The 25,781-nt window shown below is 38.1% G+C and overlaps 1 protein-coding gene across 1 annotated transcript in view; it reads right to left on the bottom strand.

Annotated features, from left to right (window-relative positions):
• lamc3 (laminin, gamma 3) overlaps nucleotides 1–25,781 on the bottom strand; it is a 135,264-nt gene that overhangs the window by 12,564 nt on the left and 96,919 nt on the right. The window contains exons 12-20 of the mRNA XM_041970435.1: nucleotides 23,653–23,880; nucleotides 10,139–10,327; nucleotides 9,575–9,820; nucleotides 8,484–8,637; nucleotides 8,233–8,375; nucleotides 7,896–8,074; nucleotides 4,867–5,047; nucleotides 3,599–3,843; nucleotides 192–268 (exon numbers count right to left, since the gene is read on the bottom strand). Of these exons, the coding sequence (XP_041826369.1) occupies nucleotides 192–268; nucleotides 3,599–3,843; nucleotides 4,867–5,047; nucleotides 7,896–8,074; nucleotides 8,233–8,375; nucleotides 8,484–8,637; nucleotides 9,575–9,820; nucleotides 10,139–10,327; nucleotides 23,653–23,880 (1,642 nt within the window). The remainder of the gene's footprint in view (nucleotides 1–191; nucleotides 269–3,598; nucleotides 3,844–4,866; nucleotides 5,048–7,895; nucleotides 8,075–8,232; nucleotides 8,376–8,483; nucleotides 8,638–9,574; nucleotides 9,821–10,138; nucleotides 10,328–23,652; nucleotides 23,881–25,781) is intronic.

The raw sequence follows: 25,781 nt of genomic DNA, 5'->3' as shown, positions 1-25,781 counted from the left end.
CACATAATAGAGCTGCGTACTCTGAGCAGCCAAGAGCATTGATTCACAATGGTCTAACCACATAGTAAGTGACAAGTCAAAACAAATAAACAAACAAAAAACAAAACAAAAGAAAGACCAGCAGAGATCACGATTTTTGAAGCAGTCTTTGCTTTTTAATTGACCGATGAAAGCCTATTGACTTGACTTACCTTTTCATCAGGACCTGTGACTCATTGACCATAATGTTCCATTTGTTGGGTGCTGACAGTGCCACAAAAGGAATCATCTGTGAAAAACGGTAGAAAGGGAAAGAAACATATTGAACAGGTCTATGAAATGTTTCAATTAAATATCATAAATTTAAGTCTTTAAAAAAATCCCAAGATTTTTCACGCTCTAGCTGACTGGTTAGTTGGCTGTTTGCTGTCAAAGATTTTCTTTTTTTTTATGTTAAAAAAGGCATGGATTTACTCCTAAAAAGCATATATGGTTGTACATGGAATAAAATAACATGTGTATGTATGTGTATCTTCTAAAGTTTTTTCCCAGTAATTCTCATATGCGTAGAGATGAATGCAGAATTCTTCTGTGAGTGACATTTAATTTAAGAAATGCCGAATAAAATGTAAAAGCTGAATTAACAAATTATTCTTCTGCATTATTTCTTCATTTTGGGGTCCTGCCCTGCTTATTAATTTGGAATTAGAAATTGCTGCTGCTTTAAGCTTATTCAAGTGATAAGAGTACAGATGTACAGTGTTTCTGCGTGCACACGCAGACAGTCAAAAAGACAGAGCTGTGCATTGGCAACACAAGCTAACTCATCATCCCAACCTAAATAACATGGCAGGAGTATCCATAATAGAATCCTGCAAGCCTCGTGCCTCCTGGTGTGTGAAGAACAAGTTGTTAATTTAAGCTCCCATCAAACAACAATTTGCCACTCAGAAAGAGGATGGAGGTGGTGTGAGAGCAGGAAAATAATATGCTGTTTTGCTTTGGGGGGTGTTTGTCGATCTATACAAAGAGGCAACACCAAGTGTAGTAACCTGCACCATCCCATAATAAGGACAAAAAATCAATTATGTTACATACAATATCAGTATGTCTGTTGGTGAACAGGGAGAAAAATGCTTTAGCTATATGGAGTATTTTATACAGTGAAAAACTTGTCAGAGACTGTGGTCTGAAAAATTGAGACCATTGTTTACAATTTAGTCCCAAAAATTCTGGATCACAACTTGAAACATCACATTTACAGTCTGAGTGTGGAATTAAAGCTAAAAGATGTTGTTTTCCCACATTTTTGTTCTGATAACAGCCTGAGCTTGAAATACTTGGACTCCTTGGTGCATGTTTTTTCTAGACATGAACTAACATTTCTAGAGCGCTTCTTAAAATGTTAAGAATATGATGCTTTCTCAGCATTTAAGAGATGCCTAAATGTCCACTGGAGCTTTAATCATATGACTATGAAGTCATATGACCAACCCAAAACCAAGACATGTTGTTAACAATCATTTTACTTTTCAGCTTCTATCCCTTTCACTGTGCATTACTCCTCTGCAGTGTTCTGACCATTAAATGGTTAGCCTGTAAGTACCTGGTTAGCATTATAATGTTGGTTAGATCTGCATGTTACAAAGTACATGATTAACACTTACAAAAATCTGCATGGTTATGGCTCACAAATCTTAAATATTTATGTGTAACCATTTTGCATTTACAGTAGTTTTTGCACTCATTACACAATTTCTGATGGGACTGGGCCATGACAGTCAGCACTTTGGCTGTCTTTGGTTTCTAATTACTCTGGCAAAGCTTTAAAGTGTGTTGGGGCTTTTTGCTTTATCCTGACACAGTATACAGTAGATCCCACACCTATGTCTCAAAAGATTAGAAATCTACTCCACCTTGTTCAGTGTGTAGTTATAAGTTGTATTTGTAACAGTTGTATTTGTTGTAGTGTCCAAGATTTAGCCCTACCCACTAAATGTTCCACTGTATAAAATGTAGTACTGGTCCCTGCCATGCTCATCTCCTACACATCTCTGTTTCTGCCATTAAGCCTCTAAGTAGGAATCATTCAGCTGCTGTGAAATACTGGTCTGTATTACCAAGTATTTGGCCTCATTTTGCCTCCTGAGAAGTGGTTTAGAAACTATTACTTTTCTTATGAGATATTCACCTTCTTTTGACAAGGCTTTTGCTGTTTGGAGTCTTGTGGTCCTTATTTAAAAAATTATGAAGTTACTTCCCTGTCAGTGAAAAAAATTTGATGTATTGATTTACTGATGCCGTGCTCACTTTTAGTCTGCCTGATCGTGCTTTGGTGTTTTGGAGTGGCATGCAGCCCTTAGAAGCCCTCGATACAGCTTTGATGCCACTGAGAAAAGCTGTCTTTTTTTCAGAATAACTTGTTCAGGCACTTTCACTTAACTCTAATGCTATGCTTCCCTCATATTGGAATAGTATCAATGTCCTCCTTACATGAAAATAAGCACCTATGTGTATATTTTTTATTTTAACATAATTAAAGCAGATACAAAGAAGCTATTTTTTTTCTTCATTATTTGATCAGTTTATGCTTCACATCACAAATCTGTAATTAATCAGGGTTTATATACAGATGAAAATATAATCCCTGTACATTGTAACATTAGATTTGATAGAAATTTTCAGTTCATCTAACATAATTTGAATTAGTTTGTCATTAACATGCATCTTAAAGCTCCACTACTGAAATGTTTTGCATTCTTTTTCCGTCTGAGATCTCTTAAGCCAGTACACAATGCTCTAGACCTCTTTGAGACAAAAAATGAGAAGTTATCCATTGTAAGCAACTTTATATTTTTACTCTTGGTTTGAAAGCTTAATTATAGCTAAGGTTACCCAAGAGGTTTTGCAGGTACAATTTAGTTGACTGGCTGATCAATAATTCATACGACCCATGAACATTTTATAATAATCTCAGTAAAATCTAAAAGATTAAAAAAAAATACAATGTTATGTCCATTTTTCAATCATAATAGCATAAAAAATACATGTTATGTCCCTTTCAATGATCTCTACCTCCATAGTCTGAGCCCGCTTGTATAAAGAAAGCAGTTTTCAGTAAAACAGGTCATCATATTGACCTTATATCGGCAATAATACACCTTTTACCATAGTTTCAGTGTACATGCAACATATTACAAACATTGCATGCAGACACGCAGCCATGGCACCAGATTTTTAGCAAAGAAGACACCCACATAAAGTTCCTGGTGCAAAGCAAGTGAAAGAAGTTAATTTACTTTTAGTATGGTCAACTGGAAATCTTGCCAATTTAAAATAAAAAGAAAAGAAATTTACACGGATTTAATTACGTCAAGGGTGAATAAACACAGACTGACTAATATCTGCAACTACTGCAGAGCCATTTGATCCTGAAGTGAACCCAGATGCAAATCTGATATTTTGTGCAAAGATGTTAACTTTGTATATGCCACACATTTGCCTGTATTTTGTTGTTGATGCAGAAATCAAAGTAAAAGTACAACAGATTTTCAAAGCCGGCCTTCTGTACAGCTACACAAACACAATGTTTATGATAAAGAACATCCAAGTCACCTACCATGTTGTCCAGGTCCAGTGTTGCCTGCTTTAGCTGTTCATCAGATGCTCTGATCACGAGGAGTGTGTCTGTAAAAGTTTGACACACACCTCTACTTCTTTCATCCTTCCTCCTGTCCTTCCCTTCTTCCTTTGTCGTGCTGATGCTGCAGTTCAAAGTGAACGTAATGCCATGCAGCTGGGCTAAAAGTTTGCCGGTGGAATCTCCCAGCAAGGAAAATTGTTTTATGAAGGCCTTGCGTGCCTCTAAAAGAACAAAGCAAATAAAGCCACATTAAGCCTTTCATGGATTATTTCACTAAGAATGTTATTCCTCCAACTCTTTGTAGCTTGTAAGCATCTCTCATTCTCAACACATTTGTTGTGTTAATTCATGCGAGGACTATCATCCTTCCTGCCTCTGCAGTCAGAGAAAACACACACAATATGGCGTCCGCTGAAATGCTAGCACTTTTGTCAGACCTACTTTGCATTTTTAGATATTTCTAATCTAACTGGTTGCATTGGAAATCTGGAGGTGAGTACAATAAGTACAAAAGTCACATATTTTTCTCTTTGTCTTGTAAAATGATGTTAAAAATGTGTATCCATACAGTGAGCCAGTGGCTCTTAAATGCTTATTAAATGAACAAGCCACCCTGTGTTTTAAGGAAAATGGCTAAAATGTGTGTATGGATTGTGGGTGTTGAGAGGCAGATTGTTAGACAACTGTTATCATGATTGCAACTATAATCATAATAAACCAGGGATTAGAGATGCACTGCCTGTCACATAAATAGGGATTAAGTTGGTCACACAGCGCCTTGTTCTATATTGTTATGATTTGTCTCCATTTGGCCTGTGCAGCTGAGCCTGTAAGCCTGTTCCCCTCCAAAGATAATGAGGATATATCTGCATTGTGTTAAAGTAATTGGGAGAGGTTGGTATTGTTGCCTGCTTCCTGATTTAATCGTTTTGTTGCGTCGTTTATGTTACAGCGTCACACTGAGGAGACACAGACAGCGCAACAGCCCATTTCCAGACAGCTGGGGGTGGCTTCACGTCAATTTCTTGGCCATGCTTGTGGGTCTTTTATGTACTGATGTGGCACGTTATCATCTCGCAGCCAGAATGTGACATAACAGTAATGATAGCAAATAAGCTAGCTACATGTTTCACTCAGGAAAAACTGCCAAAGGCTGTGTTTCTCTGAAGATGTCATGACCAAATAGGACACATTAAAAAGAGTGACAAGCCGAGTGGAATTATCTTGGCTTTTTGATGCTGTACCTTGGAAAGCCAGAAAATCCTCCAGAGCATTGGGAAGAGTATCCTCCCTCTGGTGCTCATGCTCATAAAGCCAGGCCATGTGATACTTCAGCAGGTGGTTCTGCTGTCCAGATCTACCTCGGCAATCAAAGTGAGCCAGGAGCTTCTCCAAATCTTGTAGGCGAGTCCGAAGCTTTTCTGCCTGTAACAGCACCATGATTTGAAGGTGTCAATAAGAATGCAATTTGTAGAAGACCAAAGCAGATGATAAAAAATAAAAAGAGAAAAAAATCTGCTTTTATCTATTCATATGCAGGAATTGAGATAGGACTTCAATTCTTGGTAACCATAACATCAAAATGTAGTATTTCAACAAAAGCAATGAATAAATGAATATCAACAATGTGATAAGGACAGAATACAGTTTTCATATCCGGATCCACTCACTTTTCTCTGTGTAGTATGCAGTGGAGGAAAGCATTGGAGGAGACAACTAGATTACATTTTGAAGAGAATGGAAGTCATGTCTGTAAATGGAATGGAAATGATTGGCTCCAATTTGTCGGCCGAGGCAGTTAAATGGCCTAGATTCATAAAAAGGTGGTGTGATCTGGCTGTAATCGCACCCCTTTTAAAGAGGCATCTCACGTGAGTTACATGCGTGTTTCCTATTTGCAGACTCTTAACAACCAGTGTGTTAATAAGACAACTTCAGTCTATTGATTTTAAAACCAGTAGCAACAAAAAGTAAAAATATTCTTCTATTCTTGCCTCAGCTACAATTCTCTTTTTATTTTCCGTTGCACTAGTCCTGATAATCATAGTTTTTTTTTATTTTTATTTTTTATTATGTCTTTGTGCTTGTGTTTCCTATGCTTAAGCTTAAGGAAAATGTGAGAAGTGAGATAAAGCGAGTGTGTGACACTGAGAAGGAGAGCTGAGGGAAACTGGGGACAGTGAGAGTAATTGCAGGTGTGCAGAGCAGACAAGGTTTGGGATGTTCACTGAATTGCTAACACTGAAAAAATCACAGCATGCATTGACACAGGTTCAAGCTGGACTGGGAAGAACACAAAGTCACTTTTACGGGGACAAGAACATGTGCAGAAAAAAAAAGACAGAACATGTCAGAGGTATTGGATTGTCCTCAGAAGGCAAATCCGGAGACACTGCACCTTGGCATACAAACGTGGGTTGCAGTGAATCTAAAGGGACAGAAAGAAGCAGCTCAGAAGATCATTAGGCCAAGTGTCTCTTTCTGTTTCACTGCACAACCACTGTTGGCGTGCAATCTGCAAATACAAAGGAGCCATATGGCTGTCATGGGGATCTACAAAGAAAAGCTCTGGGGTACTGTGCTATTTCAAGAGCAAATTGCATCTCATAATCACAAGAGCCAAGAAACACTATGTAGGTGTGGAAAATATTTATATAAATTAGTGCAGCAACCAAATAATCAACACAGAAATGTGTTAAAAGCTAAATGAGACTAAAAAGACAAATGGAGAAAGATTTAGAGAGTAAAGATTCAGTGAGGGAGAATGAATATGTTTACTCAAGTAATTTAAAGTCAATGTTGGAGACTGGTACTTAACTTAAATGTATATTCCTTTATAGAATGCTACATCTTTTCCATTTCATTTCATCCCATTCCTCTGATTCAACAAGTTAATAGTTTTGATGTAGATCTCATTTTCATCCGTCTTCTCTGGCATTTCAAAGACTTTAAAGTCATTATACACAGTCTGAAGTGAGGTTGCTGAGGTAATTCTGTTTCATCAGCTTTATTTCATTTGTTAATTTATATCTGTTTTTACCTTTTAGACCTGCAATATATTCCAAAAAATGCTGGAAAAGTGTAGTTTTCACCAGTTAACAATGTCACCACTCATTATTACAGATTACAGATTTCCTGATGTTGATGATACAGAGAGACCAAACATTTCTGATGTGAGTTTTGTTCCATTGCTGTGCAGCTGTATACAACATGGTTGTAGTTACTGCATTTGTTTAAAAATTCTCAACATATTTTCTAAAGGAGACAGGTTAGGACTGCAGCAATGCCAGTCCATGACATGTGTGTTCCTTTGTAATTTGTGTCAAATGTGGGTTTGCATTGTCTTGTTTAAAAATGAATGGATGTTCACGAAAAAGCTTTCATCTTAGAAGCAGCATATGTTCTAAAATCTCAATGAAATTTGCCCCAGGCACTGAGACAATGCTATACCATCACAGACCATGGTTTTTGAACTTGCTGCTGATCCGTATCATCCTTTTTGTCTTTTGAAGTGGACAGCTTCAGGTTCTTCCATATAAATTTGGACTACTGATCCAAAATGAACTCGTATTAATCACTGAAATATTAACACAATTATCTAGAGTTCAATGCAAAATAATTGCAAGAATGAAAGCAATTTTCTTTTAGTTTTATTTGCTTTACCACTCTATCCAACCTTTTCTGATTTCAGGCTGCAGAGCTAAACAGCAGAGATGAAAGCAGGTTAGAGTTCTATGAGATAAAAAGCTTAAACTATACAGTATGATCTAAGGCAACCTATAAAACATCAGCCATGAGCAGGTTATATCAGCATTTCCATGTGAATTTTATATTATATTTACTCTTTTATATTATATTTTCTCTAAAAGATTTTCCAAAGTTGCTTTCAACAACAGAGTGCTTCAAAGCAAGCAGTTTACCTGTCCAACATCCAAAAGTAGGCACTTTCTGTTGCTTTTGAAAGCAACAGAGGCATCAAATGACTCAACAAGTAGTTGAGGAGCTGAAGGAGCAGGAGAAATGTGTACGAAAGCTGGTTGAAACACAATCTGTTCTTTTCAAATTCTGCATGTGTTCAACACAGAAGGCATGATGTATGGCTTTGGAAAGTTGGAACTAAAAGTAAGGAATCTGAAATTATGAGGGCAGTGCACATACTTTTGCTTTTGTTATATACACTTTGTTTTTAATCTACTTTTTCTCGCATTCCTGATACTTTTGCAACAAATACCGATATTGACACACTTAACAATCTGAAACCATTAAAACGCACCTGTGTCTTTACAAGGCCATAGCAAACTGGGCATTCCTCACACTGGTGAGTGGCTCTGTTGTGGAAATAATTCAGCTCACACTTGTCGCACTTGTAACCCACAAAGCCTTGGCGGCATTGGCAGGTACCGTTACTGTGACACTGCATGGACACGGAGCCCATTGGGTCACAGTTACATGCTGGATGAGGCAAGATGGGGCCATAAGGAGATGGGAGATAAGCAGAAAAAAACAGATAAACATTTTTAGAGTTAGAAACGCTTTCGTGTGTGATCTGTTTTAGAGGATTAGGGGATGGCACATAGTGCAAATATAAAGCCTGAAGTAAAGTACTGTACCTCTGCAACCTCGTGAGGAGAATCCAAAGAAGCCCACACGACAAGTACCACACAGTCTCCCATCCACACCTGCACGGCACACACACTCTCCTGTGGCTGGATGGCATGCCATTGAAGATGAGCCAATTGGATTACATTTGCACCTAAGGGAGGCATGAAAATAAAATCTTAATGATAGATTCACCTTCTAAACCATGCTATTATATATTTTCATGTAGATCAACTTGGAATTGCACTGGAAATCTGTTTACCTTTCACATCCAATTCCTGCTTGGAGGTTGAAAAAGCCAACTTCACAGTAACTGCAATCCCGTCCCGTCACATGACTGAGACAATTACAATTTCCTGTCTGAGGGGAGCATTCATTTACGTGCCCGGAGGTTCCAGCAGGACTGCAGTTGCATGCTATAGAAAAACAAATAAAGCAATCTGTTTAAAAAAAGATAATATTATAAAGATGACGGCTTAAATTTCCATGTATCATCTTATCATTTGGAACATTTTATTAGTTTTATCTCATTTGGTAGATTGCAGGAAAAATGGGAGGGGATGACAGACACAAGAAGGGAAACTCAAAGATCCCTCTGCAACAGAGTTCTGCACATAAAATAAACTGGGGGTTACACGGTAAGCTGAGGTATCAGAAAAAGATATGAAAATCAAAGGATGAACACATCACAGCTATGTCTCTTTGGGTCTCTGTAACTTTATTTGAGCTTTATACACTCCAATGTTTTTAAATTTGCCCTATCCATTGACTCATATTTTTTTCATTTATCTGACCTAGTACTATTTGTTTGTCTTATTTTCACTCTTTACCTTTCAGAAATGAAGAAAACTACACCTTTTGAACTGAAACCCCTAAATAGAAGATTCAAAAGGACTATCTCTGTTGTAATTTAATAAACTCAGCTCAATGCCACCTAATTTTTTATGTGCAATACTTTTCTTTATTATTTCTGCTGCACACAGAAACGTCTCAGGAATTCTAACAACTAGTACATCCTAGAATTATTGATGAGATGCCTGAGACATGCTGCAATGTAAACAAAGCTGACGGATACGTTTTTTTTTTTTTTTTTGTGTCATGATCTGCTTGTTAAAATTTCAGCTTCTGCTTTACTTTAACTGAAACAGTCACTTATATTTATGTTTTCATTGATTAACAAGTAACACATCATCTAAGAATGTAATGTATTGTTTACTGGAGGTTTCAAATTTGTGCATTTCTCTCATTTCTTGAGGATCAAACAATTAAAGTAACAACAAGCCAAATGACACACACACACACACACACACACACACACACACACAAATAATTCAGTCCCCTTTCAGTACTCACGCTTGCATTTTGGGTAAGCTGTCTGATTCAGGGCGTTGCCGTAGAAACCCCGCGAGCAGTGTTGGCAGTAGTCACCCTCTGTGTGCCCCAGGCACTTCAGACATCTCCCAGTGATGTGATCACATATTCCCACTGCGTTGAAATCCACATTGCCATTACAGTTGCATCTCACACATGGCTGAGCTGTCCCGAACTGTCCCAGGGGGTCGCCATAGTAACCATCCTCACACTTCTGACACCGCATCCCTACACACAAGGAAAGGTAAAACAGTCGGGCAGAAATTTGAAGAGTGACTGAGCTAGAACATCGTCCGAGGCATTTTTTTGTGCTGCCTTGGAGTGTGTCATAATTAAATTAAAAACTCATCTTTAATATTCTTATTCACAGCTGGCAATCTGTGGATGGACAACAGCTGCAAATGAGCAGCTTTGAGGTTATGGTCTTTTCAGCATCAAGCTGTCATGTAGAATAATTCTCATTGTTTTGATCTTGACAAAATGTTCATTATTTACTTTGTTCACTGGGCATATGAATCATTTTAAATTGCTAGAAGCTCATGTCACCTGTTTGTCCTGCAGGGCAGTTGGTACAAACCACCTGTCCTGTTTCTGCAATTTTGGCACAGCTGCTCTGGTCCGGGCAAGGGCAAGGCTGACAATCTCCAGGCATGCCAATCAAAGCATTGCCATAGTAACCATCAAGGCAATGCTCACAGGTCATCCCTGTGGTGAAGTCTGAGCACTCGCACACACCTGAAAGACACAGAGGTGTAACAACAGATTTTGTAACACATGTGTGCACCTGCTTATAAATGTTTGTGTCAGAAAATAAGATCAGGGTTTTCCCTCATCACCAGAAGAGGGCGCTGTGTTTCTGGCCATAAGATGTATTACTGTAGGGAGAAAAAAATTAAATAAATAAAAGAAAAAAATCCCTACAGCCCACCATAGAGAGCAGAAGACAACTAAATTCACCCTGACTATAATTGCTTTGAGAAATATGTGAGCCAAATGCAGTCGGAAGGACCTTCAAGAAGTAAAGCAATTCCCCCACCAAGTGGGAGAGATTAGCAATTCTATGATGTCCTGAAACCAACTGTTGTTTTGAAAGCCACAGAAATATAAGTTGCCGCTTTGAACTACTCTAACTGTGTGACATGCGCTGATATACATACATACACCATACCCCTGATGAATTCTGCTCAACTTACTGGGTAAATTTCCAGTCATCGTGCTACATTTTATATCCATCAAGCTACAAGCAGTATTGAGTAATATGACAAAAAATTCAGATAAAATATCCAGAGCAGGGAGAAAGTGGCATTATGTGGGAGTGCTTACAGCAAAGCAGAGAGCACATCAACTCCTGCTGCAGTTCAGTGACCCGCAGTGGCCCTAACATCACCATTACTATATCTTTATGTACAGATATTTATGAAGCCCTAATGATATTTAAGTATTTACACTACAACAAATAACATATTTACATGCTTAAATATGCTTAATTCTTACTGCACAAGCTGCTTTTCTGTTATCATTCAGTCAGTGTTTGGATGGAACACACATTCATTTAAATAATTTCTCAAATTTAAAAGTTTCTCAAATGACTTTGCTGCAGATTGATAAGAGTAATTGAGTTTTGATTTTCTAGAAAACACCCCAATAAGATCTCCATGCATTGCAAATAATCTGCAGGCATGCAATTTCACAGAGACCTCATTAAAATTTCCCATCGCTCCCTCATAGCCCACGGTGTGATTCAGTGAGAAGCTTTTTGCTGTGCATTTTTAAATCAGCTCACACCACTAGAGAAACTCTTTGCTTCTTTGATTTAAGGTCACAGCAACCAGTGTCTCACATTGCTAAATTAAGCCCTGTTAAATCCAGATCTTTAAAACAAACATATGTGATAGAGCAACTGTTGCAAAGCTAAATTGATCGCATATCCATCAGGAGGGATGATTATCTTTTTGCCTGATGAAGTGTACACTTCTCAGAGGAGATTATTGGGTATTTGGTGAGGTGAGGTGAATAATACACAACTTTCAAGCGTGAATTGAACAGTCATTTAAACACAGTATTTAGCAATAATGATTGTTTCCAGCATAAAGAAGTGAATCTTTCTGGAATTTCACAAAGCATACAATGACACTGATGGTGTGCACTGTCAATCCCCAATGAGCCATAGTAAATTTAATGGCAGCAGAAATGTGCTGACTTTACTGAGTGTGAAGATGACTGAGCGTGATATGAGGCAGTAGAGCCACTGAGAGCCTCCTCGACACTATTATCATTCCACCGACTCCTCAGAAAAGCTAACGCCATGCATCACAAAGTGTCACTGAATGGCCAGATCGCTTCTCAGACGGTTTTTCATATCGTCATGCTAATCACCCTTCCTGCATAACGTCTCTGAAGAATAATTTTATTAATGAATCAATGAGCGTACATTCAGCCGTAATGAACTGGGATTTCTGTAAATCTCCCCTTGGAGCTGTGCATTATGAATCCTTTAACAAATCCACACAATCCCACTATTCGGCTCTCAGGCTCTCTCGTACTCCTCTTTCTTCAGCTGTGCTGCTCTGCACTTCAGCGCTCTGCTCTCTGCTTGAACTCTGCTTGTCTGTTTTGTGATGGGAGAGCAATATTTCTGTATAGAAAACAAGCAAGCTGGAGTTGTTGAGGAGCCCCCCTCAAATACATATCACACCCCAAAGAGCTCCTTTCTAGCAGAGCTTACACTCCCTGCACTCCATCCCTCCATTGTGCTCCTCAGTGTAAGTACTCAACAGGAAAACATGCACATTCAGAACTAATGCACTTCATTAATAAAGCCACTTGTGGGAGATAGGAATAAAATGGAAACAGTGACTGCTGAAGACAGACACCTTCAGCAGCTATGCCCCTTTTTCAGATTTCTCTCAGCTGACTGAGTTGGTTTATGCTTGAGCATCACTCAGTGTTCCTCTCATACAAAGTGCCACGAGTACCTTGCAGAAGATAGTGGTTATCACTGTTTACAGTGGCTTGTAATGGCTTTAACACCGGGTGGAGACAGCAAAGTGAGAGAGAAAATCCAAAGAGAAATCTGTTTTTGTTTAGGAGAAGATCTGAACTCACCCCTCCTCTGCTACCACTTTCTTGCCTCCCAAGTCTCCAGATTTATTTTCTGAACAAATCATTGGATGTCACACTGAACCATCTTGGGAGGTCTTTGTGGGAAAGAAGGGCAGCATGTGAGGGCCTTTGATAAACAAGTCACATGGGTTCAAAGCAACACATGGCTGTGTGAGTTATGTGAGTGTCTAGGCTACTTTTCATTTTGCCCCAGCGGCAAAAATGCTCGGAAGAAAAATGGTAACAAAAGAAAATCTGAATTATTGTGTTTTGTTTTATTCTCTATATAGTCTAAGCAAAATGACAGCATGGATGTAATGTCTAAACATGAGATATTCAAGAAATGCACAGTAAAAAGCTTCATCCCAAGAAAATCTGTTTAGTAATGCATGGAAAGACCCTGTTTTAATGGAGAGGAGGAAGTAAAACAGAAACAGAGACAGAGGGAAAAGAAAATTTTCCATGCCCCCCACTAAAGGCCTCGAGGATGGAGGCTGGTTTAAATCTGCTGCAGGACTGTTTCATGGCAACATTGTTGTCTAATTTAACACAGACATGCTGCGAGTGCTGCAGATGTGGCTTGTCACTGAGGTCTAAATGGAGTGCTGCAGAGGAGAAAGGGAGGGATGCTGAGGGAGAAAAGGAGGGGCAGTATGTTCTCCCCTACCCCATACATAATGTGTGCAATAGGGATGGCAGGGGAAATGCGTTTTGTCATGGTGTGACTGTGGAAAATAAATGCATCAATTCTTGTTTTGTGTATATAGGCTGTCAGCCAAATTGTTATAGCCAAGGCCCCTGGCTATCAGCGTTGGGAACCCTCACAGCAGTGGCTGTAGCTCTTGTTGTCTCACCAAAGCTCTGGGTCACCTAGTTATTATAGAGGAGTGAGATCAAAGATTTACTGTGTATTTGCTACCTTATTAGACTTTAATTCGTCTGTGAAACTGGATAAATGAGTTATTCAATTATTATCTTGATTCTCTATATTTGAATATTCTGTTTCATTATTCAGTCTATACCAAAATTCACAACAATGGTGAGACCGTTATGGAATCTGGGTCTAATGATGCAGCATTAGGTGGATGCAAAATTACCTTTTCCTGTCTGCTACTTTTAGCCTAGACAACACACTTTGTGAGATATTGTCGTGTCATGCAACTGCTCCAACTTTACAAAGGTTAGTATCAGTTTGTTCGATACCAGTGTGATGAGATAGATATTTTTCTTTGATGTCTTTGCAAATTAGCAAATTATCTTTAGTCTTGCTAATTTGTACTGTTGACTTTATTTCTCTTAAACAATTGTGTGTGTAAAAGGGAATAACAGGGTTATTTTATTATTTTGTTACATTGTTGATGTTATTGTATATTGTTTAAAATCAAAACAAGCTTAATTTTAAATTTCTCAGTTCTGCAATTCAGTCTGTTAATAAAAAAAATGTTTTATTTGACAAAACATCTTGTGTGTTATATTGTGATTATAATCATGATAAATAATTAAAGGCAAAATCATTAAATATCGGTATGCCAACGGTATCGGCGATACTTGCCCTGGATTCCCACTGGTATCGGATTGATATCAAAATTTGCAGTATTGCCCAGCCCTATTTTTCTAACCAAACATCAACAGATTTATTAACTTGCAAGCTAAAATAAATTAACTATACCTGACAAACATTGAAACATTTAAACTAATTTGCCAGTTACCTGGAAGCATAAAGCTCCATGCTTTTACTTATTAAAACAAGGTTTCATACAATCTCATTTCATTTAGGCTGATGAAGAGGAGGATTGTGCAATGGAGGGATACATGAAATGTTGATGCATATTTGAGTTGCTTTCTATTAAAGTGCAAGACTGGGAATTGCTCTGGGCAGAGGACAGCCCTTTAAATGGATGTCTGGTTCAGTACGTTTTGATATGTGTTTACATTATTCATTTAGATTACGTTCATTTAGCAGACACTTTCATAAGAAGTGACTTACAATTGAGGACGACATTGGTTGGGCAATTTGAGGTGCAGTATATTATCTAAAGATACTTTGCCATGCATATTGGGAAGCTGTGGCTCAAAGTAGAGACCTTCCAAATAAAAGGCTACCATCCTACCTTCCAGAGGGTGACCTAACTGGTGGGGGATGTGTCACCATTGGGACATCAAAAATGCAGAAGAAGCCTTCAGGAAATAAGATGGTTTACATCAAGGCCCTCACATGACTTCTTTTCTTGCCTAAACCACCATATCCAACAGCAAATGCTAACCATTAAGCAAATGGAAGCAAGACTAAAAAAATGAAAAGATGTACACTGAAAACTCTACATCAAAATATCCTGACCAAGTGTGAAAGTGAGAATAAAATTTCTACTTCTATGCCTTACAAAAAAGGCACAAACATGCAACCATTTAACACTGACCCCAATTAACTACTAAAAAGTATTAACATGCAAAGCACATATTCAGTTGGTACATGACTGCAGTGAAAGTTTTAAATAGCACAAAAAGCAGTATTGTAAGGAATTTTCCATTTTCAGATTATTAATAATTAAAGCATATTAATTGCAAAACCCAGCTTTACCATCTCATCCACAAATGGTGTTTTGCAAGCTTATGTTGTGTGATGGGTTTGCGTGTCTCATTTATTAGGTTTGGTGGAAGCAGATCAATTAGAGAGGTAAATTTTATTTATGTCTTTAAATCCACGCTGTGCATTCACAGACTGCTTTCAACTGGATCATTGGCCACTTTATAAACTAAATAAGACCATGTCTGCAGCACATACTTCAGATGTTGCTCTAATCTGATGACTATAAAGAAAACTAGCTATAGATAGTTGTATTTGAGTGATCACAGGCACCTGGATGCAGCATGTGCAACTGTTCTTTAATCCCCAAATAATAAAGAAAAAAGGAGATCTTTCTGTTCCTTGTTCTGTTTCATAACAGCGTATGCTTGTTTCTCACTCTGACATTTGTGTGGGGCCACATCTTTGAATAATGTAGAGAGGTTTTGCATAGCTAAATGTCACGCCCACTGCATTAGGTTAGAGGAGGTAAAGAAACCGAAGCTTGTTCTTTATTTTTTGCTCTGGGTTTGTAAAAAAGAATGAACGACCAGGGGCTCATGCAGCCAAATACATTCACGTCTGGTAGTAAAGGCCATCAGCCACAGTTCTTGTCTCACTGCAGAATACAGATGAATAAATGACCAAACATTCTGCTTATTGCAAAACTAATTTGAATGCTAAGTTAAAATGGAAGCTACTGTGAGTCAGTGCTTACCAAAAAAAGGGCCACTTTGGATTTAGACAGAAGGAGGCAGGGCCTGCATTTCCCAAATGCCTGCTTAAATGCCATCTTCAAACCTCTGAGGTCATTATTTAGAAAAATCTTAGGGAGAAAGTTGAGGGAAAAGGACTGATGTAGAGTAGAGCTGGCTCTAATGCTGGCTTATTCAGCCTTTAATCTCTCTGGTGGGCCGTGTTTGTCGCAGGCTAAGCCCTGCGATGCCTGGTCTGTACCAGTGTGATGGGATATGAGGAGCCACAGTGAGAGGAAGTGAGAAAAAAAAAATATTAATAAAAAAAACACAGATGAAGTCAGTCTGCAATGAATCTTTCCGTGTAATTTCTATTGCTGATCCTATTTGCCACGGTTTGCTTATCTCCTCTCAGCCAGCGCACTTATTTTACACAAAAATAAACAGAGAGATAAACAATGTACACACTCTGTCTGCCTGTCTTGGCTTCCAGTCACACTGTCAAGGATTGCTGATTTGAAAAGGTTTTGACCTTTTTCTTGATGAAATAAGTTTAGACAAGGAAAACTTTGCACAACAAAGAAGATACGTTGTTAAAATGAATGAAAATCTGTCCATGTTCAAAACTAAAAATAGCTGACATAAAAATCTAACTAGACATAAATTTCACCACATATTGTTTTAAATGTTGAAGCTTCTTCCAGGAAGTTAACAAATATTAATTGGACTTTGAGGAGCACCCTCCAAAAGTAGTCTTACATTCACATCAGATGGATGTGAATATATTAGTTTTCAGATAACAATGCCCTCTGACGGAAGTTTTGTGTTTAAAGGTGGTGCACCACAGATGACTAACAAAACGCTATTAGGAAGTGGCACAAACAGTGGTGCTCTAATACAGCACTGTAACTCTCAATATCCAGCAGTGTCAAGAATATCATGCCTTTCATTTGTTATGGTGATTAATGAGCACTCCTCTGCAGGATAGGCTGCAAGGAAAATTGAGTGTCTCCATTCTATCTATACATTACAATCATCTCTTCCCCTCTTTTACACCACTCTTTCTTCAGTTTATGAATTATGGCCTCTACCCAATTTTATGGATGGTATATATGCAATTACCATGGCGTACATGGTGTATAGAAACATGTACAGTCTGCATTAAAATTGAAAGTACGCCCAGAACTTGTGGATACACGTGCAATACATTGTTTTCTTTTTTATCTGAAGGGCATATGTTTGACTTCATCAGCCCTGCAGCACCAGTGCTCTGTGGAGATTGCAATTTGCTTGTTCCACCACAAATATTAACATTTCCAATCTGTTGTGTTATGCTACAGCAAATAGAACCGACACGATTCGGAGAGTGTTAATAAATCATGATTATAAAGCACCATTGGCTGCAGCTTCCCTCAGCAGCCGGTGAATAAACTCCATTCTACTTTTGTCTACGGGCGCACCCTGCATGATGATACAAGTCATTAGGTAATTATACAGCAATTAATATTCTGAAAGAAGAAACAGCAGGTTGGTCCGCCTGCCTGGTGACAAATGATGAACAGTGTGTCTATCAACTTAATTTGATAGTTCTCCTTGACCCAAACTTATAGATTCACGGAGAGCTTCTGCTGTCTATTTGCTTCCTTTTCATTTTCTTATAAGAAAGCCAGCAGGCTGTCAGAGCATGACACGCCACCGTAATCATCCGTTTGAAAATTAAAGCCTAATTTTAACTGGTTTCCTTTAATGATAGATAGCTAATGCTATTCAACAAAGGACACAGCACACAAGGCTTGTTTGATCCATGACTCAGAGGACACCATGTTCCATATTCAACATTCATTCATCATTTGCATGGCGCTTGTGGCATATAAATATTTTTAAAGTACACTGACAAGGGAAGGTGAATAAATACTCAGAAAAAAAATGTCCTCATAATGCTCACTTATGACCACATTGGATGATACTGACTTATAATAACATGAGCAGTATAACTTATTTTACCTACCAGTGGTTTTATTGCTGTAGCTGTGCTGTGTCAGTTTTCATATTCTTGTATGAAAGAAAAGTGTTCTGACAATTCAACCCAGTCACATGGCAAAATGTGAAACTGTCACCAGCCCTTAAAATATTCATTCATGTCCACATACATGTCGTTTTTTTTTTCATGCCACTGGAAGTGAAACTATCTCAGTGTCAGTATAACACAGTAAAATACAATTCCAGTAAAATAAAAACAAATTTGTTGTTGCTTTTCAATTACATCTTCAAGTAACTCTGAGATATATTCTGTTGCTGTTTCCTTGAGCTTATAATTAAGGTTAGGAAATCCTTATGGCTTAGATTACCAGCTGCTCAGTACAATGGGCTAAATACAGTACATGAACTAGAAGAACATGAAAATTATCCTTTTTTGCGTTTTTTTTATGTTTCCCATGAAGGCCAACAACTATAAGAGATTTTTCTCAGCATTGGCTCAATTACTGAATGAGATGTTTTTCAAAATAGAAAATGCACATGGCTGAGCCACTGCTGATCGTTCATGTAGCAGGTTGAGAAATGGCTACAGGTTTTCTTTTTGCTTGTTTTTTTCTTTACTTATTTTATCTGTGAAGTCTTTTGGTTTCATTATTTGTGAGAAATGAGCACATAAAACAATGTATTTGTTTGATAAGTTTGTTAAGTATTGAGGATGAAGCTCACAATAAACAAGCTCTGGCCTGAGTAAGATGCTAAAACCAGTCTCGTATCTACAGTGATCCACAGTTCAGCGTACTGGCTGCACAGATCTGTGTGCCACTTGCTGCCTGTCCAGATTTCTCCTGGATATGGCTCTGTTAACCTGATTTATGTCTTGATCATTCAGACCAACTGTTTTGACTTTCAGATTGTACAATTATGACTCGCACATTTTGTTATTATGCCAGTCTCTGTGTTTTGTACTGAATTTTAACAGGTTTTCTGGCATGAATGTCAAATTATGTCAAATATAACACATTTATACAAAGGCATATTTCTATAAATGTTTAAATAATTTATGCCTTTTCAAATTTATGCTTAGATACATAACTTAAGCACCATCTTATTTTAATAGCTTTACATTTTTGTGGAACTGTTTTGAAACTGCATGTTTTGCACCATGGAAACAAATCCAATGAAAAGACTGTGAGTTTCTTCATCATGTCAGACACTATTTATGCTACTCACTTCAGATAAAAGCACAAAAACTTCTACGACAACAAGACTATTACAAAAACAAGCCAAATCAATGGAGAAAAGATGAGAAAAGCTGTTGTACCAAGGTAATACACGTTTTATAGAAAGATAGGCTGACATACGGCCTGTGGAAACTCATGAGAACTCTGCAAAAAAGGGAGTCAAGGACTCAAAAAACAAAGTCAAGGTGACTGGGGAGAGCAGGTGCAGCAAGAAAGAGGCAGAAATCAGCAAGAGGTAGACTACAGGGAGTCTGGTGAATGACAAGAGGCAGAGAAAACAAGTGTGTTTGAAGGAGAGGGAGACATCCAGATTTAGGAGAGACATTAGAGACATGGGAAATCTGTAAGCAAATTAGACATCGTCAGCCAAGAGGCAGTTAACATGTCTAATTAGGGGAGAGGCAGGCAGGCAGTGATACCAGACTTGCTTCCGGACCTCAGACACACAAAACCGCAGCCATATAAAACCAAACACAAAGTTGACATGCACTCTCAGCCGAAGCCATAGGAATCCCTTAACTGGGTCAGATCTCTGAGACTTTAAGTTGGAGGGTAGGAGGGGAGATGGCTACAAAAGAAAATAGGAGATTGAGGAAAGATAAAAGATGGAGGGTGGGACCTCAGATGGGCTAGTTGTCTGCTCAAGTGAGATGGAGAGAGTTGTTGAAAGCTGTGAGAGTCTGATAATGTGGAAAAGACTCAGGGAGAAAAGGAAGCAGTGCATATAGGACACACTCTGAGACACACATATAAATAACTGCACGGAAGTTGACTTGTTTACACAGCAGATGTTGTTTTACTTCTATCATTTACGGGACATTGCATTTGGTGTGTGGATCCGAGAGAATATTACAGTTGTTACCACATAAATATCTCAGTTACATAAAATTCTATTGCTGCTAGAGAGATTAGTTTTCAAATCAGATTGTTGGTGTATTAGTACAGCCATCCAGGTCACACTTTGAGTGATAGCTTGCCAATGCACCTAAGGGATGACTGAGCTGCGTTCCCTTGAAGTGATGAAGACTGACTGTCAGCTCTAGAAAGCCGTAGAAAAATACTTCAGTCAAACAGCCTGCATCTCTTTCTGTTCACTGTGCTCTCTCAGAGGCACAGTGACAGAAAATATTGTCTCAACAACTTTTGACGATCCCTCATCTTGTGTAATGCTCATTTTAGAATGGCTTCATCTCATAACACTGGTCTCAGCTGTTCTATTAAACAGCAGGCACAGTTTCACCAAAGCCAGCAACAAAAGTGGTCAGTAATCAGCTTGATGAAAGGGTGAACTTTTCTATCAATCTGTAAAAGTGTTTTTTTTTTTTATCAAGCTCTAGGTATATTGCATGGCAATTTAAAGGACAGAAGAGTTCATGCTACAAAAATGCCAGTTCTGGTTCACATTTCCTTTCAAAAGACCCCTTCAGCGATATAATGTAAAATTAAGCAGTTAATGGAGTAGGCTAGCATATCTTAACTTCTAGTTCCTTATATGAACCACACCCCAAAATATACCGAAAACTATACTTCTTATAATGCACAACAATCATCTATGACCTTAAAGCCACATGCTTCATAGTGTAGGCCATCTTTACCAGTCAAGGTATGGACAGTAAAGTTGTGACGTTCATGATCAAATCAAATGTATTTAACAGAACAAAATGAACAAAAAAAAGTCACAGCCATTTTTTCTTTGCTTTTCTTTTTTTTTATACACAGCAATGCTGCTTGCAGTGCTTAGGCCCTGGGGCTGGTGGCTGACCAGTTTGCAATGACAGTGGTTGGCTGGTGCAGAACTCCCCAAAGGGGCCCCATCCCTACCTCTGGCAGCAACCGGTGTCTTATGCAAAGAAACAAATGAGAGCAGGTTTATCAAAATGAAGACAAGTTATCTGTCTGGCAGAGACAAAAGAAAGAAGAAAAAACAAGAAGAGCAATAAATACATAAAACAGTGGTACGTAGTACAGATAATACTGAAGATAATTAGTAGCTAGAGCAGCTAAGCCTGTCCTGCTCCTGTCGAGCCGCCGACCTGAGTGTCAAAGGCTGAAAATAAAAACAGCTAACACAGACAATATTATCCAACTGAAACTGCATCCTGCAAAACTGAACTGAACTGTCAAGTTAGGAATGTTAAGTTACAGAATTCATTGGCAGGAAATGTGGATAATATACTACAAAAGTGTATGGATGGATGTGGTACATATATTTTATTCTGTTTTCCACATGTCTCAAGTAGGCTTTATGTTCCTGAAAACATATGTATTCATTTATGTGGTGTATTATGCAGTAAACACAATCATATTGCAGGGATCAGCACAATATACTCTATTCATTGGACCCATGTTAAATCATTTAGCCCTTGTATCATGAAATTAAAATAAACTAAATATTCTTCTTCTTACTGCTTAAGATTATTATATGAGGGTGATGAACAACAGTTGGAGGTCCCAAAAAGACCCTAGAATCATATCAGGACATAAGGTACTTTATTTAACATGAGTGGTAGGCGATTAAAAAAGACAAAATGACTAGTCTGAGCCACAGAACACATTTGGCACACATGCCAAATAAAATTATCATGGAGGTGTGCTTGGTCCTTAACAACATAAAGATGGGTGATAGCCTACATATATCAAAGCCAGGCGTGAGCTTCCTAGCAGAACATCCTGTTTGAACAAAATGATTGATCTTAGCCATTTTAACTGTTGGTGATTTTTATGTTTTAGCTGGTTTATGTATCAGATCAGCTGATCATCTTGTTAAAAAAATCTACATATATAGGTCACTCCAAACGTCACACCCTATCTTTGCAACGCATGCTTTTTGGTACATGTTGGGAAGGGATATGAAGATAAAACATTAAACCTAACCTAACCAACATGCTCAGAGGACATTATTCAGCTGCTCTGACAGGCCTTGAAGCCTACCTCATAACTACTGACAGTGTATTGGGAAATTGATGGAGTTTGCTTTTAAATAAAAAATGATCTGCACTTGATTTATGAATTTAATATTTCAGGTTTTTTTAAGCTTTTCTACTTTAGCTGGAATCACTGAAACAGAAATGTTGTTGATTAGTTGTCAGTGAAGTGGTAACACAGTAATTATGTTTTCCTCACATTTATCAGATTTCTCATTTGAATATTTAAGACTATAGAAAAGATGGCTGTAGCCACCAGACCTGCGATATGAAGCCAGAGACGAAGAGCCTTAAAATACAAATCCACTCCTTAACTACAATGTTCTCCATCAGATTGACCTCACTCCTCAAAAGTTGCACAGTTTTTGTATAAACCTCCAAGTTAAAATAAGTGTTTTATATTGGGTATTACAGTGCACACAGTGTAATACTGCACATGGCGATGTGCTAAAGTTCCACTATTTTGCATATTGACCAGTAATTTTCACAAACTTGAAACAAGGACAGAATCCCTAGAAAATAACTGGTAACTTTTTCTGTTTCCATAAAGTATAATTCATTTATCTGGAAGCAAGATTCTTCATTTCCTTTATTTAAGTTAATATTAGAAATGTCTAATTGTATGGTGACTGTATAAGAAAATCATGGATCTCCTGAAAAATATATGTGATGCAGAAACCTTTATAGATTAACATGGAGATGTTTCCTTAACTGGGGCCTCAAAATCTTTGAACTAGTTCCCTACCACAGCTAGTGACATTGCATGTGTTTATTCGAAAGGGTAAATACTACATTAATTACAAATTAAATTTTTTTTCCAATATGCTCTCAGTAAGTGCATTTCTATTACCCCTAGAATTGCGCAAAACCTAAATATCGCATAAAAAATTGTAATGGAAACACCCACATTTTGAAAAACCTCTCAAATATCAGCAAAAGGTTTTTACACTCTCATAAGGTGGTTTTCCTCATGGTAATGGAATCACTTTTTTAGCATTTACACATCCCTGGACGTGACGTAGAGGATCACGGGACCAGTTCATTTCAAGTAAAGACGGTGCGGTATGAGTAGACGCAGGATAACACGGAAATCTTTTTACAAAAAATTAAAGAATACTATTTAACTGCCATCCTTGAGTGCAAACAACAGCAAAATGCAGAGTTTTACAAAGAATTACAAATCCCCTTCCTTCTCAAAGTAGAGTTTCATGGGACGAGATTTTACAAGAATAACAGTTAATGAGCAAAACACCATTCAATGGAAACACCTGCGAATCGCAACTGCACTTTGTCAAAATTTCAGAAACGTTGCCTTTGTTTTTCAAAAAACTGTAACACAGCTACAGTTTTATTGCTGTGTAGGATCTGTTTCCTGCTCATCCTTCAAAAATAATCAAACAATTAAGAAGCTATCAGGGTCTAAACAGACATATTTATGTGGAATCAGGTTATTATTCAATGACACCCTCTTCTCCAAACCTTGATGACATTGCAGTGGTCACATTTTTACATCGATAAAGTCTGTATTTAAAACAGTTATAAACATGTCACTAGTTACCTGTCTCTGGATGACATGGTCCATGCTGGTGGCAGTTGCATGGCACGCAAGTTGAAAGAAGACCTCTGAGAGGGTTTTCCCGAGTAAATCCTGGGGCACACCGCTCACAAAACTGTCCTTCGAAGCCCAAAGGACAGGAGCAAGATTCCACCCATAAAGCAGGAGGACTAGCTGGACTGGAAGAGATGGAAGCTGAGGTGAGGGTAACTGCTGCAAGCTGTGATGTGTCTGGGGAGGAAGGAGGAGGAGGAAGATAGGATAATTTAAATCATAAAACTGACACTTAAGGTCATTTAAGACATTTTTAAAAAAAAAATCATTTTAGAACCCATTAAAGGTTTTTGGGTACCTGCGTATTTCTGTGGCACTTTGTAGCTTGGCAGGCAGCTGTTTGCATTTATTACAGAGCAATCCCTCCCTCCCTGTCTCATTAAAGGTTTTGGCTTTTGTTAACAAGTTTGATGAATACACACCCATGCACACATATCCAGACAATTGCAGATTCCTCCACCCTCATCCTCTTAAATGTCAAATTTAATGCTCACTTGAACCCACACATTTACCTGTATGTGACCACACACATACACCAATTACCCAGGGACTCTTTGATATAACAAATGGATAAAGAAAAACAGCAGAGCAAGATGCAGGGAAAAAAGAAGATGGGAGACCCTGTGGAGGTGTGTCAAACATACAGTTCCTGTGGGGTTTCAATATCCCTCACTCCTCTCATGAATAGTGATGGGGGTGAGCCATCCTGAACCAAATATCTTTACCCTGTAGTCTCTGAGCTGCAGTCAAAACTGACTTTGGGTCCTTTTGTGCTCATCTACTTATACTAAAGACACGATTAGCTACTAGCTATAGATAGAAGGGTAACAAGTGTAAATGAGGTATAATGATCTAAGTGGAAAACACAGTAAAAGGTGAGAAAGAAGAACAAAAAGAGAGAATAAACCTTGATTTCCAACACGTCACGATCCTGTCATTCCTTGAATGATTAAATTCACTTCATTTGCACCTCTGAAGCATAAGTACGCAAGCCTGTCCTCCCTCTTTATGATGTGCCTTGACCTCCACCTCCTACTATCCACTTACTCCTGATGTTTTTTGTAGCTCATTCAAGTGGATATATGTGCATTTTGAAGTCTTTAGAAACTAAATTCTGTATTTCCTTTATTAAAAGCATTTCAATTGAAGCCACGCTGTGCAAGTTCTCTCCATCAATTCTTTTTTTCCAAGAAACCTTGTCACACCAGTCGAAATTTCACTCAGTATAAATGGATTACTGCAGCTCAGCAGACTGTTAAGGTGCCTGTACATTAAACTATTAAACCATTGATTTCTCATAAAGGCAGTATGGTCATGCACTAAGTTCAAGACTCAATCTAAATGGCTAAGAAAATGAAAGTGACTGCTCTCAAAACCTACCTTTACAGCCTAAAAACAACAATAAACTGTGGTTGAAAGAGAATTTTAAAGAAAAAAAGTAAAACTTAAAGGGACAATAGCAAAAGGATTTTTTAGGATAAAGTTTGCTGCACCACCTGAAACAATATGACACTTCTAACTGTTTGAGAATGAGTTGGAGACCTAACACAACCCATTAAGTGAGTTTTTCCTCTGTAATGTGCTGTAGATGCACATGACTTTAGTAGCGTGTTCATGTGGGTGGGTGGATGAAGACAATAGTTTGATGGAATATGCATGACCGTGGCTTTGTTTGTGTCTGCAAAAAAACGTCTGTGCCAGTGTTTCTGCAACAACACAAGAGGTGTCACAGCGTCTGCACTGTGCAACTAATTAAAATGATGCAAGTATGTGTGAGAAAGCTGGCAATTTCGACCAGCTGTTCTGTCTTTTCAGTGCTATAATCTGTCCTCGTGTTTCTCAGATCCTGCTTGTACGCAAGACTAGAGAAGAAAAGAAGAAAAGAAGAAAATATGTGATGAAAAACAAGACAGGAACAATTGCAAACAATTTGGAATAAATGCATTACTTTGTGCAGATATGGAATAATTGAACTACTCTGAACAGAAAGGCATAGCAAGTAACCTTAACAAACAAAGGCCCTGATCTATTAACGCTTTGCGTGTACTAAAACAGGTGCAGACGGCTTTGCTCCGCTA

This window comes from Melanotaenia boesemani, chromosome 19 (genome assembly GCF_017639745.1).
Source record: "Melanotaenia boesemani isolate fMelBoe1 chromosome 19, fMelBoe1.pri, whole genome shotgun sequence".
Lineage (NCBI taxonomy): Eukaryota > Metazoa > Chordata > Actinopteri > Atheriniformes > Melanotaeniidae > Melanotaenia > Melanotaenia boesemani.
This window is presented reverse-complemented; position numbering and strand designations above follow the sequence as displayed.